We start from the raw sequence: 18,526 nt of genomic DNA on the forward strand, positions 1-18,526 counted from the left end.
TTGGGGGGGAGGGGTGGTATTTCATTTATTAACGTGTTATTTCTGATTTGAAAATAAAAAAATATATATATTTGCATGGTTGGTTGCTGAATCCTGTCATGCTTATTGCACATCAAATTGAGAGAGGAAAGGATGGGATTTCATTTCCTCCTGCTTTCTATAGTATGTGTGAGATCCATATACACTACATAGTTCTGCAGCTCTTCCGGGCCAGCCTCCTCTTTTAGAAACAGATCTGAAATTATAATGTTGCGGAGGTGTTAGTCCCTAATGAATGTCCCTAAGTAGCAGACAGGGTACTGGAGGAGGGGCAAGAGGTACATCCACATCGTTTCTTCGTTGCAGACTGACGCACCACCAGTAGCAACAACAACAGTGGGCTTTGATATAGGTATAAACATTAGCAGATCTGCATGAAACAGCCTAATCCTACGAGGCAATTACTACTACTACTACTATTTAGCATTTCTATAGCGCTACAAGGCATACGCAGCGCTGCACAAACATAGAAGAAAGACAGTCCCTGCTCAAAGAGCTTACAATCTAATAGACAAAATAAAGTAAGCAAATCAAATCGATTAATGTGTACAGGAAGGAGGAGGGTAGGTGGAGGCAGGTGGTTACGAGTCAAAAGCAATGTTAAAGAGGTGGGCTTTCAGTCTAGATTTAAAGGTGGCCAAGGATGGGGCAAGACGTAGGGGCTCAGGAAGTTTATTCCAGGCGTAGGGTGCAGCGAGACAGAAGGCGCGAAGTCTGGAGTTGGCAGTAGTGGAGAAGGGAACAGATAAGAAGGATTTATCCATGGAGCGGAGTGCACTGGAAGGGGTGTAGGGAAGGACGAGTGTGGAGAGATACTGGGGAGCAGCAGAGTGAGTACATTTATTGGTTAGTAGAAGAAGTTTGAACAGGATGCGAAAACAGATAGGGAGCCAGTGAAGGGTCTTGAGGAGAGGGGTAGTATGAGTAAAGCGACCCTGGCGGAAGATGAGACGGGCAGCAGAGTTTTGAACCGACTGGAGAGAGCAATTAGCTTCACACGGTTCCCTTTCCCCTTTCAGATATGCCCGCGTCTCGCCAATCACAGCACCGCGTGGGCCACATCAAAGAATCGACCCGCCAATCAGGGCGAGGCCGCAGGCTCAGTTACGTCACCCAGAGGGAGATTCCAAAGCTACTTAAGGGAGTGCGGTGGCATTTGTAGTGTTGAATAAGTGATGAAGGGCTTTTGGGGTTGAGCTGCCGTCTGAGGCGTAAGTGACGTTGGCTGCGTGGCAGTTGGTGCGAGGGTGTACTTGGGTCCGCGCGCGCGTTGTTGTGGTGTCTCGCGGGGGCGTGGCGAGAGAATGAGCGCTGCTGGAGGAGGACCCGTGGACAGTGGCGCCGGCGGCGGGAAGAGTCTGCCTCAGTGCCGCGTCGACCACCTGCTCAGCGCCGTGGAGAGCGAGTTGCAGGTGGGCAGCGAAAAAGGAGACCCCACGGAGAGGCAGCTGAGCGTTACTCTGCAGGACGCTGAGCTCTGGCTGCGCTTCAAGGAACTCACCAATGAGATGATAGTTACCAAGAACGGCAGGTACGCCGCTCGGAGGCCCCTCATTTGAGAAATGTTTTACTTATAAAGTTTTGTCTTCTAGACAGACGTGCGGAGCTACAGTGGCTTCCGCGTTCATTTGGGTGCGGAGGAGTGTCTATAATGTGAGTATAGAAAGAAGAGCCGACTGCGGAGCCGGGAAGCCCGCTTTGCCTGTTGGAGGCCCCGCTGCAGGGAGTAGCTTATTGCAGCTACAAAATACTACGAAAGAAAAAGCCGCCTGGAGCAGGGAGGGAAATGTATTTTAAAGTAAACTGGCGGTGTTCATTTAGTAGTGTAAGATTTCAGTCTAGTCGAAAAGGGCTCGATCCTGGTTACTGAGGGGCAGACGTGTCAGCCCTGTGGATGATAGCACTCTTCTCCCCCTCCCCCCAAAATAATTACCTTCATTTCTTCTAGGCAGGGGTAACTTTTGTGTTTATTACTCGCAATCATTTTGAAAAGTTGTTACTTAGGGTTGGAAGTTCCCTAGTGGGTTTTTGTGCTGGTGTTAAAAAAGCTTAGTTGATCGGGGAAATTAACTGTGGTTCGTTTATTCCTGTTCTGAGATCTTTTGCAAAAAAAAAAAAAAAAAATGAAAATTTATCTCTGTCATTGTTTGCGAAACATTTACTAGAGGTAGCAATAACTTTATAGAGTGAAAGGTGGATCACTTACACGGTTGATCGACTCAAGTAGCATGCAGTGGAGTAGGATCTCTAACGGCTGAAACGAAATTTTATTTTTAGACGGATGTTCCCCGTCCTGAAAGTGAATGTGACTGGGCTGGATCCCAGCGCCATGTACTCGTTCTTGCTGGATTTCGTGGCTGCCGATAATCACCGTTGGAAGTATGTGAATGGGGAGTGGGTACCAGGGGGCAAACCCGAGCCGCAGGCTCCCAGTTGTGTCTACATCCACCCAGATTCCCCTAATTTCGGAGCCCACTGGATGAAATCACCTGTGTCCTTCAGCAAAGTCAAACTTACCAACAAACTAAACGGAGGAGGTCAGGTGAGATAAGGCATGTAGCTTCAAGAACCTGTTCGTTTTTTTTTAATTCTCACTCTTCTATTGAAAAAACGAAAATGGCATTTTTTTTGTCTTACATTTGGAGGGGAAGGAAACGACAGACAATGGTGGAAGAAAGGGAGGGACAATTAGAGCACTGCCATAACAACATATTGAAGTTTTAAGAGTGATGAGCCAACATACACCCATGTAAGATGTCCATTCTGTTTAATAGTGGTTTAATATGCTTAGAACCCCCCCCCCCCCCCCCCACACACACACACACACACAATCTAGTTAATAAAACTTGAAGTCCTTGTGTAACTGCAAAACATGTATGTCAATGCTGCTGTAAAATCAAGTGGAAAGAAACCCTAATTTAGCTGTAGTCTTTCTGTATGCTAGCACACCATGAAGGATTTTTTTTTCTGAGTATATCTTAGCATTGCTTTTTTAAGTTACATAATTTAAGGATTCAGAAGAGCATGATGTGATACCAGTGGAATCTCACTTCAGTTTCCTATATGTACATAGTGATGGCTCGGTATGCTACTACTTAATTCTGTAGCACTACTAGATATATGCAGCATTGTACTACTGTAGAAGGTAAAACCGAACATAACCATGACAAGCCTGCATCCGGTATGGAAAGAAGCTAAAGCAAAATTGGTAAACTTCATTTTCATTTTCTTTCTCTCTGCGCACACATGTATATATAAAGATTTAATGAGATTTTTGAAGTTTACTTTAAGCTTCTTTACCCAATGCGGGTTTGGTATATTTATCTGTATTAACAATCTATGAAGTCTAAAAACAAACAAGGACCCTCTCAGAGTTTATCTAGTCCATAATCAGTGCAGTGTCCTTTTAGCGAAAGTAATTATATTACTAATTGGGCACCTTGTCTTTTGAGATGAGATGAAGCGATTGCATTCTTTCAGAACCAGTCTACATTTATTTAATCTAGTTTATAACATTGTATGAAAACAGAAATAGGGGTTATAATCAACAATTGTAATTTATTTGCCAATTATTGCACAAGGGCTAATGCAACATCTTTAAAAAAAAATCATTGGGTTGCTCTGTCATTACCATATATACAAGTGATAGTGACAGAATGATAAAAGATGCATTAGGCTGTAGCCATTCAATGACGCTGAAATCATGTTTGTAGTGCTGTGATAAGAATAGCTGACTTAGTGTTATATTTAGAATTGTAGTTGACAAGTAAATTACTGCCAGATTCTCTGTTTGCCACTCAGGAACAGGAGCATTGCTCTGCTGGTACTGATGTGAAATGGTATCCACTGACTTTGTGGAATTTACCCTACAATGGTGCATGAAGCTGAGTGCTGTTACCAAATGTCCAAGGACAGTGAAGTTCACCAGTCAAGTGAGGGAAGGATAGGTTTTGCAGGGATTAGTACTTGATCCAGAGGGATTAGAGGATTGGCTTAGAGATCTGCAGGTTAGCTGGAGATGAGCTCTGGGCCTAGAGAGCCATTTGCCCTTAAAGGGGTTCTCTGCTCATATTGAGTAGCGCACTAAATGGGTTATTAAATTCCTCCTCCTATCTATAACTAAAGATCTGCATTAGCTCATGGTGAAAACGTAATACAGGTAATCCATCTGGGTACAAAATTAAGGCAAGAATTTATTGGCATTAATGCTCTTCAATAAATGGACATTTATAGATTATTAAATATAAATATACCATGTTCTATCTCTGTATATAAACTTTAAACTTAAATTATCCTTGTACAAAATATTTAAAATCAATGAATAGTGGTTGTGGAAGTAGCCGCTAAATACCTTACCTCACTTAACGTTTAATTTTTGTCAATCTTTGCATTGAGAACTTTGGGGTGGGTTTATTTATTTTTTTTTTTTCAGCCTATGATGAGGAATGGATCCTCTTAAGACCTAGTGATTGGTCACCAGGATCAATGGATGCTTGTAAGATCCTATATATCCTAAGCACCTTGAGGCTTTTTTCCTCACACTTAAATTTTCAATGTGTAGTCACATTTTGTGGCTTTTTCAGCGTTCCCTTTCTACATAAAGCAGTGGGAGGTATTGTGTACAAAATATTTAAAATGCATTGTAAAAAATTAAGAGCAAAAACTTGTATTTTGGATAAACAAACCTTTTCATATTATGAAAATGTGGAAGAGAAATGGAATGTGACTAATTTCAATATGTTCCGCATTTTTGATTCAAGGATGAGTAAGATGAATTTCAAAAAAAAGTGTTCTCTAGCATTGTTATAATACATGTATCACCTTTTATAGCTTGGTTCTTATTCTAATGCTTATGTAATTTATAATTTTTTTTAAGCAAAACAATGCAAAATAGAGTAAGCTTCAAATGGGGTCTTGTAGAAGTGTCTTACCCCTTTTACACTTTTTCTGTGAAACCATTCCAAATGTTGGTTTCACTGAACTGTTTTAAATTTTCACTTTGGAAAGTAAAGTAAAAATCAGAAATCACCCCTTTTGCCTTCCAACACATGAGCCCCATTTAGTTGTCATACTGTTTTTGTCTATTTGAATTGGACTCTAGGTGACTTTCATTTTGACATTGTAAACATTTGACAAAGTGCAAAACAAATTCAGAAAACATTTAACTACAGGTTGTTGGGTTTTTTTACACTAATGGTGTGTGCCTCACACTGCTTTGGGACTATTAACTACATAGTAGCTTTTTGAAAGTGAGTTCCACAAATCTCTCCCCAAGCTTCTGGAACACTTTTAGCTCCATACTTGTTATTGGCCAGGTCACTTTCCCCAGGTGGTCTAAAGCAGGACACTGATAGAAAACCAGTTTTGGCCAAAATACAATCGGTCATTTTAAAATTAATCCAAAAACAGTATTACAACATCAGTATTAGAATCCTTGATCTTATCGGAACAAATTCAGTATTTGGTACTTCTGATAGCAGAGGATCCTGGAAGGTATTTCACTAGATTGAAACCCTTAAACTGTGTGTCCTAAGTTAGTGCCTCTTATAATTTAGCAGTATTTGCTTTGACATGATTTTTCATGGTTTTTGGGAGGGCTTTTGGATTGAGCTACGTTCCTTGCCTTTGGCTCCATCTCCGTACTATTCTGCTGAAAATGCTCCAATGAAGCAAAGTAATTATGTAGGGGCAAACGGGAGGGAGGGTGAATGCCTCTGACACAGGTTGTAATCTATCTGATTCTACTGTGACCCAAGTCTTTCTCTGTTTTATTCTTTGTGGCACTGCTGGTGGTGAATTGGGTTCTGGATGTTTCCTTGCTGCCATTCTCCTTTAGTTTTCATTTTTCATAGCAGATATTTGGAGACAGGGCAAGCTGAAAGGTTCCAGATGGTTTGCCTTAGGACTAAGGCACAACAAATATTGCATTAAATGAGTCATATTGATTGAAAGTGTGAGAAGTTGCACTATGTTAGAGAGATCAGTGAGCAGGATTGTCCAGTTGAGGGTTTATTGAAAATAATTTCCTTTTCCATAGCATCCCACAGATCAGTCCAGAGACTAGTGGGTTATATCCCTTTATCAGCAGGTGGAGATTCAGAGCTCTGCCATAATGGGTACTGTGCAGCAGCCTCAACTTATTCTCTATCTCAGCAGGTGGATGGACATATCCTGTGCAGCTCTGAGAATTGCTCCTTGCCTGTACCCTCAGGTGTAGTTGAGCTTGGAGGTTATGGCTGGGCTTGGCCAGTGATAAGAGGTACACCTGCTGGAGCCAGGTCCTCCCCTTCCCTGCCTCCAGTTGAGGTGGAATTGTGGCACTCTATTCTGACTTCTTGGCACTCCTGCCTCACCAAAAGAAAAAGATGGGTCTTTAGCTATAGTCTGGTCACTATGGCAGCTGGATTTCTATTCATCCTGCTTTGTGAGCTGTTGTGCTTGAATGGATGCGGTAAGTTCTAATTTTCTTCTTATTCTGCTGTGAGTGGTCTTGGTGCTGCTTTTGCATCTGGCCAGGGACTATGTGGCACTGGGAAGAGAAGGTTTCTTCTGTTCGGGTGATTACAGCGGGATCTTCATTGCTGGTTACGGCACCAATGCTGTCCGGCCCTGATGCCATTTCCTAATTGCCTCTCCAGGATGCCTCTCGGTCAGGCCAGAGGGGACTGTGTCACAGGTTTTTGGCAGGTTCCAAGGTGTTTGCGATCCGGCAGACACCATTTTCTCTTGCTATGTGAGCAGCAGGTCTCGGTGCCCAGACCAGTGCATCCAGTCTGTCTGCAGTACTGGCTGGAATTCCCTTTTCCCTGGAGACATGCAGTCAATGCTGACAGGAATCTTAGGACCTGGGTAGTTGATCGGCGCACTCTGTTTTCCGTGCCAGCTTCTGGGCTCTATCTTCTTGTCATGCGTTATGACCTCTAGTCAGTTTGTGCCAAAAAAAAAGGAAAATTAAGTGGGGGCATGAGTTTATTTTTGTTCTTCCTGCAGTTTCAGGGACATGGCCTCTGGTTTACTATCCTGCCCTTTTTAGGGGCGTACTTCTGGCCTTTGTGACCTTGAAGTTGGTTGTCCCTCGCGGAGCATGTTCTAATGGTTACACCAGTTGCATCCTCCTTACCTTTCGATAGGTAGGGGGCTATTAGTGCTGTTCAGCTACAGAGTGCCTCAATTGTCAGAGCTAGGGCGGCATTTCAGCTGAGCTGTTCTCCCTTTTTGCAGGCAGATGACTCCACTGCGTCCATTTCCACATTCCTATTTGGCTTGTCATCCCCCTTGTATTAGGGTGTTGGATTATGTTTGCTTGTTTTTTTTTCTGTGGAGTTTTTCTGCTTATATACATAATGTATAACACCACCTATGCCTCTGGTGCTGACCCTTGTATTTTGGTCACTTTTTAATGCAGTACTGCTGGTTACCCAGGGCACACAATTTTGGGGTTCACTTTCTGCTGGCTTCGTCTCATGGGTTGTACATGTGTTCATATGTGACAGGGGACGAGAATGAATTGCTGTGGTGGCTGCCATCGACCTCCTCCAAGACCACTTTGAAGTATTTCCAGTGTTGGTTTTTCATCTTTTTCATCTAATCTACAAGGCTATTTGACTCCAGACAACACTTGACCCCTGACGCAGGCCTTACGGCCGAAACACGTCACGTGTCGGGTCATTTGTGCCATTGTGAATAAAGACCTTGTTCAGGAAGACACTCATTGTGAGAGGACCTTTTGTTGGATCCACTGTTTGTTTTTCCTTACTGGTTTTCCTGTGGAGAGCTCACCTTCTGTGAGTGTTTACATTACTTGTCTGTCAGGTAATACATTGGTCTTTTCCTTGTCGTCTATATCAGACCAGTCCAGACTAATGGATTGTGTCCATTCACCAGCAGAAGGAGACGGAGAAAATAGTTCCAAGTAAACCACCCCTTAAGGGTATCGTGCAGCCTGGAGTGTTCAGTATTTTCTGTCTCCTAGTGGATGGTGGATGGATTGTGCAGCTGCTCTGGATTGCTGGCTGGTAGCTCCTGTCCCAGATTCTTCTGGTGACAGTGGAGCCAGGGGTGTGCTGGTACCCATGTTGGGGCTAGTTTTAGATGATACTCAGTGGTCCTGAGTTCCTCAACTACTAGCTAGGGTGATAATCCAGTGACCCTGGTTCCCTCCCCTGGCTATATTTCTAGCAAGGTGATGGTTAATTGTGGCATGGAGTAACTTGTCTCCCCTGTGGGGTTCTTCTCTTCTGTGGTGGTAGGTATATCTGAATTTCTAAAAAAAAAAAAAAAAAAAACTCTAGCAAAATAAAAATTTTGGAGAAAAGCACTCAAACTGTTAGCAAAATCACCAATGGTTTTTAGCGCTATTACGTGATGAAGATTTAAACGTAAAAAGCACTCGATTTCTATCATTGGGCAAAAACTCCAAAAAGAACTATTTTAATATCTTTCAAGTTTAAAGTTTTACTTCTTAATTCATGTTCAAAAAATAATAATAATCCTCTCAGCAGCACAACTGTTATGTTATAACAGAATGCAATAGGCTAGTAGCAATATCACTTAGCTTAAAATCTAATGCAGCACTGGGGCCACCGTTTCACCCCGGTAACAGGCTTCTTCAGGAACTGAGTGCTGATAGGAGAATTGCTGAGGGTCTGGAAAACAAAAATGAGATGTGTATTTATGAAGTAAAGGATTCACACAAAATGCACCAACCCGAAGGTTCACTTACTAGCTTGGAGAGCGTTTTGCTTCTGACAAAATGGCGTCTCAGCGTCATCCTTCAAACAGATGATATATGCTCCTCAATTAGATGCTGAACAGGTAGTTACTCTGGCTGGCAGTAATTTAAGAAAACTAACGAGTCAGTAGAAAACGTACCAGTCAATTGAGCTATTCAATCCATAAGGTTCAATGGTGTTTAAATTGAAGATCCACTGAGCTTCCCTTCTTTGCAACAATTTCCGATTACCACCCCTATCCAATTTCTCAACTTTATCTATTGCAAAACATTAAATATCCTCAAATTTATGGTTATTTTTAATGCAGTGTTCTACAATGGGTTCTTTGCATGCCATTCTTCTTAAATTAGATCTATGTTCCAAGATCCTTGTTTTCATTCCTATATACATTCCTGGTTCATTCCTATATACATTTTCTTGCATGGACAGCTGATTTGATAAATAACATGATCAGACAAGCAATTTGTGAAATGATGTAGTTTATATTTCCGTGTGGTGTGTGGATTAAAAAAATTCTTTAGTTTGTCTGTCTGGTGATCTTACAAATTTGGCAGGTTCCAATCGTTTTCTTTTTTTTTTTATATGTTTACATCCGCTCGACTTACAATGTCTTTGTTGAAAAGCAGGGATGGACTGCATGATTTCCCATCAGTTCTTAACTATTCAAGCCAAAAATGAGCTAGTTTCAGTATGTTGCATGACCATTGTCAATTATCATCCGTTGTGTTACTGCTACTGCACAAAAGTAATTCTCTGTTACTGAACTTTGCTCTTCTTATTTTGAATACCCTCGGTCTGTGAGGTCAGCCATTAACAATTTTGCCTGTTGTTTGAAGGTGTACAAGTCAGTGCAGATACTTCTGAGTCTTAACATTTGAGAGAATGGAAGACTATTCTTTAAATGTGTCGGATGACAGCTGGAGTTTTGCATCAGACACATTGCATACAGAAGAGCAAAGTTCAATAACAGAATTACTTTTGTGCAGTAGCAGTAACACAACGGATGGCACATTTGGCACTCCCTTTTTCTGTAAGGGGCGCAGATCTATTGCTGTGCATCTGGATTACCACCTCTTAGCTCTGCGCTTTTCTCTACTTTTCTGCAGGGAAGTGGTTCTAGTCTAGGTCTGGAGTTTGACTCTCCCTTAGCTGGTGGTGTTAGTGACCAGTTTCCTCTTTGTTCCTGGCTTGGCGAGAGTTGTTACTTCTTCACTGCCTTACGGCTGCATTTTGCTCCCTATGGTCTGAGGATTCTAGATCCGTGATGCTTACCTCCCTCCCTCTTGGTGGGAGTTTTCTCTATGTTGACTGCTGCTCCATATCAGTTGCCTAGGAGGGTGGTCATTGTGGCTCAGAGACCACTTGGGGGCATGAGAGTGTCTCTTGGGGCACGGGGCTTTCTTTTCTTGTAGTTTTAGTCCTTCTGGACCAGGGGAGTGCAGCGTCAGGTCTGTATTTCCACAAGTTGTGCTCCTTTCTCATTGGCCTCCTAGCAGCACCTTCTTCTCTGGCTGTTTCCTGGGGCTCCATTTATGCATTTTGCTTGTTGAGCGTGGCTCCATCGCTGCTTATTCTGCAACCTTTCATCGCTGCATGTTGAACGCAGCTCCATTGTCACATGTTGTGTAGTTCTTTCTCTGCAGGTCTCGGTGTGGGGCACAGTCCTGTCTGCGTATAGAACACGGCTCTGCCTGTGGAATGTAGCTCCTTGTCTGTGTGGCATGCAGCTCTCTCTGCGTATGGAACGCAGCTCCCTGCATGCAGAGCGCAGCTCCATCTGTGTGTTTAGCACAATTCTTCTCCGAGGACAAGCAGGCTGCTTGTTCTCACATGTGCGTGACGTCCACGGCAGCCCCAGGTCCGGAAAATCTTGCTAGCAACAAAGGTGGCTTAAGCCTTTGAGTGCGCGCACCGTGCATGTGCGGCCATCTTCCCGCCCGTCGCGTGAGAGTCCCGCTTCAGTCTTTTTTTTTTTTTCCGCGGTTAAGAGCGGTTGTTTACGGCGGTTCTGTTGCCCCAGAAAAGAAGAGCCTTCACTTAACCGGCTTTTTCGCCGATTTTTTTTCTTCGTTTTTGTGCTCGTGTTTGAGCTGTTCCATTTTCTTTAAAATAAAAGATAAAAAGTTTCCTTATTTTCCTTAGTTTATCCCTCAAGTTTCCTTTCGTCTACATATACGGCCATTTTGGCCGCCCGTATGGGTTTTTCCCTTTTTTGTGCCCTTCTTTTGGCACCATTGCGAGTTTTGATATCGCCGCCGCTATTTTTCCGTCTGACATCGAGGATCGCCAGCGGCTTCAAGAAGTGCACACACAGTGCAACCGGGCAATCTCAGGCACCGACCTTTACGCGTGGTGTATCCAGTGCCTTGGGCCCGACCATCGCCCAGACGCATGTAAGTTGTGTCTTAGCTTTAAAAAGCGGATACAAGCGTCGAGACAAGCTCAACGGGAGCGCCTGTTTGGAGCTTTGCCCGGTACTTCGGCGTCGACAGCGGTACTGAGGTCGGTGGTGTCGATGTTGGCACCGGAGAGTGCATCGATCTCAGGAGCACAGGTAATGGCTGTCCAGAGACCATCACACGCTGGCAGTAATGAACCATCGAGTGGGTCTCCACCTGCTTCGAGGGCTCCTGCGATACAGGCCCATCAGGACCCACCCCGAGGAGACGTGTGGATTCCACGTCCTCATCGGTACCGAGGGGTACCGGTGACGTGCCTTGAGCGAAGGCAAAGAAGCAGTCATCGGTCCCCTTCTCGTCTCGGTACCAAGAGCTCCGGGGTCTCGAGAATCGGCACCCATGAAGCGTCGACGCCGGGAGGACTGCTCACCCTCCATGCAAGAGGTGTCTATGCGCCGGTCTCCGGACAGCCCAGTACCGCCTCCTCGTCCGCGGCAGATTCTGGCCTCTACTCCAGCACCGATTCCTCAGCCTTTCTCGACAGACACTCTTGATGAGCGCCTCCGAGCCAGTCTTCCAGGGATCCTGGAAGGGCTGCTGCGACCGTCTGTTCCGGTACCGGGGGTGCTTGCGCTGACAGTACCGTCGATAAATGCGGCGGCTGGCTCCTCGCCTGTGGTGAGGCCTTCAACATCGGTGCTGCTTGCGGCATCGGCCGTGGCTGCCACCCAAGTTGACTCTCCATCAACATCAGTGGAGGGAGCTTCATCGCCACCGGCACGGGAGTCAACTTCTCGGCATCACCATCGAGGACATAGCTCCTCGGCATCGAGACGGGCTCGGCTTCGGACTGCAGTCAGAGAACTCCTGTCCGATACCGAAGGAGAGGCTTCGTGGGAGGCAGAGGAAGACCCAAGATTCCTCTTCTGAGGAGTCCTGTGGCCTTCCCTCTGACCCTACTCCTTCGCCAGAGAGGAAGCTTTCTCCCCTGGAGAGTTTTTCTCGTCCTTTGTGCAGCAAATGTGTACAGCCATTCCCTTCCCGGTGGTAACTGAGGATGAGCCCAGGGCCGAGATGTTTGAGGTCCTAGACTATCCTTCGCCACCTAAGGAGTCATCCACTGTTCCTCTACATAATGTCCTCAAACAGACATTGTTAAGGAACTGGATGAAACCATTATCTAACCCTACTATTCCTAAGAAGATTGAGTCCCAGTATCGGATTCACGGGGACCCGGAGTTGATGAGGGCCCAGTTGCCTCATGACCCGGCGGTTGTGGATTCCGCTCTCAAGAGAGCCAAAAGTACGAGAGATTTTGCCTCGGCGCCCCCGGGACGGGAAGCTCGAACTTTGGACTCTTTTGGGAAGAAGGCCTACCAGTCCTCTATGCTCATCTCCAAAATTCAGTCTTACCAGCTCTAAACGAGCATTCATTTGCGGAACAATGTGAAGCAACTGGTGGACTTGGTCGATCAGCTCCCTTCGGAGTAGGCCAGGCCTTTTCAGGAGGTGGTCAGGCAGCTGAAGGCGTGTCGTAAATTCTTGTCCAGGGGTACTTACGATTCTTTTGATATGGCGTCCAGAGCCACTGCTCAGGGTATAGTTGATGCGCAGACTCTTATGGCTGCGTGCCTCTGACCTGGACAATCGGGTCCAGCAGCAGCTTGCGGATGTTCCTTGCTGGGGGGATAATATTTTTGGCGAGAAAGTCGAACGGGTGGTAGAGCAGCTCCACCAGCGGGAAACCGCATTCGACAAACTCTCCCTCCGGGCGCCTTCAGCATCTACCTCATCAGGTAGACGTTTTTACGGGGGGAGGAATGCTCCCTATGCTTACAATAAGTGTAGGTACAATCCGCCAGCCTGCTCAGGCTCAACCCCAGCACGCTCGTTCACGCCAACAGTGTGCGCCTCGACAGGCCCCTGCAGCTCCCCAGCAAAAGCAAGGGACAGGCTTTTGACTGGCTCCAGACGAGCATACCCGCAATAAACGTGTCTGTGCCGGACGATCTACCGGTTGAGGGGAGGTTAAAATTTTTTTCACCAAAGGTGGCCTCTTGTAACTTCCAATCGGTGGGTTCTTCAAATAGTTTGGCGGGGTTACTCTCTCAATTTGATCTCCAAATCTCCAAATTGCCCACCGGGAGCTCAGTCCTTCAGCTTCCAGCACCGGCAGGTACTTGCAGAGGAACTCTCTGCTCTTCTCAGCACCAGTGCGGTCGAGCCTGTGCCACCAGGGCAAGAAGGGCTGGAATTCTATTCCAGGTACTTCCTTGTGCAAAAGAAAACAGGGGAATGCGTCCCATCCTAGACGTAAGGGCCCTGAACAAATATCTGATTCGAGAAAAGTTTAGGATGCTGTCCCTGTGCACCCTTCTTCCCATGATTCAGAAAAATGATTGGCTGTGCTCCCTGGACTTGAAGGATGCTTATACACACATCCCGATACTGCCAGCTCACACGCAGTATCTTTGATTCCGTCTGGGAACACAGCAGTTTCAGTATCCCTTTGGGCTCGTCTCTGCACCCCGGGTGTTCACCAAATGCCTGGCGGTTGTTGCAGCGTCGATTGGCTGGTGAAGAACACTTTGGAGGCAGGAGCTCTACAGTCCACGCAGATGACTCTCAAACTCCTGGAGCTACTCGGGTTTGTTATAAATTACCCAAAGTTCCATCTCCTTCCAGTTCAACTAGAATTCATAGGAGCTCTGCTGGACTCTCAGCTCGGGCCTATCTTCCCGAGACGAAGGCGGACAGCTTTCTGTTCCTGGTTTCTTTGGCCAGAGCGTTTCAGCAGATCACAGCTTGGCAGACGTTGAGACTTCTGGGCCATATGGCCTCCACAGTTCATGTGACTCCCATGGCCCGTCTTCACGTGAGATCAGCTCAATGGACCCTGACTTCCCAGTGGTATGAAGCTGCTGGGGATCTAGAGGATGCAGTCCAGTTGTCCACCGCTTTTCACAATTCCTTCTATGGTGGACAGTTCGCTCCAATTTGACCTTGGGACATCCCTTCCAAATTCCTCAGCCTCAAAAAGTGCTGACTACGGATGCATCTCTCCTAGGGTGGGGAGCTCATTTAGATGGGCTCTACACTCAGGGAGCCTGGTCCCTTCAGGAATCAGGTCTTCAGATCAATCTCCTGGAGTTGCGAGCGATCTGGAATGCTCAAGTCTTCCAGCGATCGGCTGTCAAATCAAATTTATCCAAATTCAGACAGACAACCAGTTTGCCATGTACTATGTCAACAAGCAGGGGGGCACCGGATCTCGCCCCCTGTGTCAGGTAGCCGTCCAGATGTGGCTTTGGGCCTGCCGTCACGGCATGCTTCTCCAGGCCATGTCTCTGGCAGGCGTAAACAGTCTGGCCGACAGGTTGAGCAGGATAATGCAACCTCACGAGTGGTCTCAACAGGGTAGTTGTCCGCAAGATCTTCTGAGCGTGGGGCACCCCCTCGGTGGAACTTTTTGCCACTCAAATCAATCGCAAGGTCCCTCAGTTTTGTTCGACTTCAGGCCCACGACAGATTAGCCTCAGATGCCTTTCTCCTACATTGGGGGTCAGGCCTGTATGCGTATCCTCCCATACCTCTAGTAGGGAAGACTTTGCTGAAATTTAGGCAAGACCGCGGAACCATGATTCTGATTGCTCCCTTCTGGCCGTGTCAGATTTGGTTCCCTCTTCTGGAGTTATCCTTCGAAGTTCTCCGAGGACAAGCAGGCTGCTTGTTCTCACGACTGGGGTTGACGTCCGCGGCAGCCCCCACCAACCGGAAAAAGCTTCGCGGGACGGTCGGCACGCAGGGCACGCCCACCGCGCATGCGCGGCCGTCTTCCCGCCCGTGCGCGACCGCTCCCGCCAGTTACTTTTTTCCCGCGACTGAGAGAGTCGTGTTTTTGCAACTCTCTCGTTTCAGCCGCCGGAATTTTCGACCGCGTTTACGCGGGTCGTCGCTCTTGGCCCTTTTGGCCTCTTCTTCTTTCAGTTTCGTTTGTTATCCAAAAAAAAAAAAAAAAAAAAAAAAAAAAAGAATTTGGCGCGTGTGGAGCACGCGCTCCTCCTTTTTCCCTCGCTTTCTAGCGGGGACGCCTCGTTGCGGCCTAGTGGCCGCTCGGTCGGTTTCAATTTTCGTGGTGTGATTTTAGCCACCATTGCCGACTTTGACTTCGCCGACGCGATTTTTCCGTCGATGTCCTCGAAGGTCCCGAGTGGATTTAAAAAGTGTGGTCGCTGCGGCCGGCCGATCTCGCAGACCGACACCCACGCTTGGTGCCTCCAGTGCCTCGGGCCGGAGCACAATCTCAAGTCGTGTGCTTTGTGTCTCGGTCTCCGGAAACGGACTCAGGTTGCGAGGCAAGTTCTGCGGGACCGTCTTTTTGGAACTTGCGCCGGCCCCTCGACGTCGACCTCGACGGCATCGGTATCGAAGGCCGGTTCTTCGGTACCGGTATCGATGCCCGAGACATCGGCACCGATGGCAGCGACCCCAGGAGAACAGGTCCCGTCGGCCCGCCGGTCCGCCGGCGAGAGTGGGGTAGAGAGACCGCGTGGGCAGTCGGCCCCGGTCACTCCCTCAACTCGTGAGCCACGGGACCGAACCCTGTCGGACCCGGTACCTCGAGACCGAGGGGGATCGACCTCCTCCTCCTCCATGCCCTCCGGCACCGGTGACGTGCACCGGAAGAAGGACAAGAAGCGCCGTCACGGGAGCCCTCGGTGCCTGAGGAGGTGTCGACGCCGAAGCGTCATCACAGAGAGGAGAGATCTCCGTCGGTGGTGGAGGTACCGACGCGTCGGGGTTCCGGCACCTCGGTGCCGTCTCCTGGCCCCCAGCAGCTTCTGGCACCGACACCCTTGCCGGCCCCACCGCCTTTCTCGGCAGCGGGCCTGGACGAGTGCCTCAGAGCCATCCTTCCGGGGCTCCTGGAAGGGCTGATGCGCCAGGCTGTGCCGGCGCCGGGGGTGCTTGCGCCCTCGGCGCCGATGACTGTGGCGCCGGCGAGCTCTAGCCCGGCGCCGGGGCAGTCGACACCGCCGCCGCTTGCGGTGCCGGTCTCGACAGCCACGCAGGTGGAGTCCCCGTCGACGTCGATGGAGGGAGCTCCGTCCCCGCCGGCGCGGGAGTCCACCGCTCGACGACACCGAGGCCTCGGTGCCTCGACGTCGAGCCGGGCCCGGTACCGGACTCAGCTACATGAGCTAATGTCCGATACCGAGGATGAGGACTCGTGGGGGGAAGAGGAGGACCCGAGATATTTCTCCTCAGAGGAGTCTACGGGCCTTCCCTCGGACCCCACGCCGTCACCGGAGAGGAAGCTCTCACCTCCTGAGAGTCTCTCCTTTGCCTCCTTTGTGCGGGATATGTCTATAAGCATTCCCTTTCCCGTGGTCTCTGTGGAAGAGCCGAGGGCCGAGATGCTCGAGGTCCTCGACTATCCATCACCACCTAGAGAGTCCTCCACGGTACCGCTGCACAATGTCCTGAAGGAGACGCTGCTCCGGAACTGGGTGCGACCATTAACTAATCCCACCATTCCCAAGAAAGCAGAGTCCCAGTACAGGATCCACTCTGACCCAGAGCTCATGCGGCCCCAGTTGCCCCATGACTCAGCGGTCGTGGATTCTGCTCTCAAGAGGGCACGGAGTTCGAGGGATACCGCCTCGGCGCCCCCGGGGCGGGAGTCTCGCACTCTGGACTCATTTGGGAGGAAGGCCTACCAGTCCTCCATGCTCGTGACCCGCATCCAATCGTACCTGCTCTATATGAGCATCCACATGCGGACCAATGTGCAACAGCTGGCGGACCTGGTCGATAAGCTCCCGCCGGAGCAGTCCAGGCCTTATCAGGAGGTGGTCAGGCAGCTGAAGGCGTGCAGAAAGTTCCTGTCCAGGGGGATTTTTGACACCTGTGACGTGGCATCTCGTGCTGCGGCCCAAGGTATAGTGATGCGCAGGCTCTCATGGCTGCGTGCCTCTGACCTGGACAACCGCACCCAGCAGAGACTGGCCGACGTCCCTTGCCGGGGGGATAACATTTTCGGTGAGAAGGTCGAGCAGATGGTGGACCAACTGCATCAGCGGGAAACCGCTCTCGACAAGCTCTCCCACCGGGCGCCTTCAGCACCCGCCCCCACGGGTGGGCGTTTTTCCCGGGCACGGCAGGCTGCACCCTATTCTTTTGCAAAGCGTAGGTACAACCAGCCGGCCCGAAGGCCTCGTCAGGCACAGGGACAGCCCCAGCGCGCTCGTTCTCGTCAACAGCGTGCGCCTAAGCAGCCCCCTGCGCCTCCACAGCAAAAGCCGGGGACGGGCTTTTGACTGGATCCACGGGAACATAGCCGCCCTACAAGTGTCCGTACCGGACGATCTGCCGGTCGGAGGGAGGTTAAAATTTTTTCACCAAAGGTGGCCTCTCATAACCTCCGACCAGTGGGTTCTCCAAATAGTGCGGTGCGGATACGCCCTGAATTTGGCCTCCCTGCCTCCAAATTGTCCTCCAGGAGCTCAGTCTTTCAGCTCCCATCACAAGCAGGTACTTGCAGAGGAACTCTCCGCCCTTCTCAGCGCCAATGCGGTCGAGCCCGTACCACCCGGGCAGGAAGGGCAGGGATTCTATTCCAGGTACTTCCTTGTGGAAAAGAAAACAGGGGGGATGCGTCCCATCCTAGACCTGAGAGGCCTGAACAAATTCCTGGTCAAAGAAAAGTTCAGGATGCTTTCCTTGGGCACCCTTCTGCCAATGATTCAGAAAAACGATTGGCTATGTTCCCTGGATTTAAAGGACGCATACACTCACATCCCGATACTGCCAGCTCACAGACAGTATCTCAGATTCCGCCTGGGCGCACGGCACTTTCAGTATTGTGTGCTGCCCTTTGGGCTCGCCTCTGCCCCACGAGTGTTTACAAAGTGCCTCGTGGTGGTAGCGGCCTACCTACGCAAGCTGGGAGTGCACGTGTTCCCATATCTCGACGATTGGCTGGTCAAGAACACCTCGGAGGCAGGAGCCCTCCGGTCCATGCAGTGCACTATTCAACTTCTGGAGCTGCTGGGGTTTGTGATAAATTACCCAAAGTCCCATCTCCAGCCAACTCAGTCTCTGGAATTCATAGGAGCGCTGCTGAATTCCCAGACGGCTCAGGCCTACCTTCCCGAAGCGAGGGCCACCAATCTCTTGGCCCTGGCTTCGCAGACCAGAGCGTCTCAGCAGATCACAGCTCGGCAGATGTTGAGACTTCTGGGTCATATGGCCTCCACAGTTCATGTGACTCCCATGGCTCGTCTTCACATGAGATCTGCTCAATGGACCCTAGCTTCCCAGTGGTTCCAAGCCACCGGGAATCTAGAAGATGTC

General features: G+C 48.8%; 1 protein-coding gene across 1 annotated transcript in view; it reads left to right on the forward strand.

The window, feature by feature from the left end:
- The first annotated feature begins 1,226 nt into the window (after positions 1-1,226).
- TBXT (T-box transcription factor T) overlaps positions 1,227-18,526 on the forward strand; it is a 157,217-nt gene continuing 139,917 nt past the window's right edge. Inside the window, exons 1-2 of the mRNA XM_030198080.1 lie at positions 1,227-1,570; positions 2,317-2,581. Of these exons, the coding sequence (XP_030053940.1) occupies positions 1,344-1,570; positions 2,317-2,581 (492 nt within the window). The 5' untranslated portion in view covers positions 1,227-1,343. The remainder of the gene's footprint in view (positions 1,571-2,316; positions 2,582-18,526) is intronic.

This window comes from Microcaecilia unicolor, chromosome 3 (assembly GCF_901765095.1).
Source record: "Microcaecilia unicolor chromosome 3, aMicUni1.1, whole genome shotgun sequence".
NCBI classification, from domain to species: Eukaryota; Metazoa; Chordata; class Amphibia; order Gymnophiona; family Siphonopidae; genus Microcaecilia; species Microcaecilia unicolor.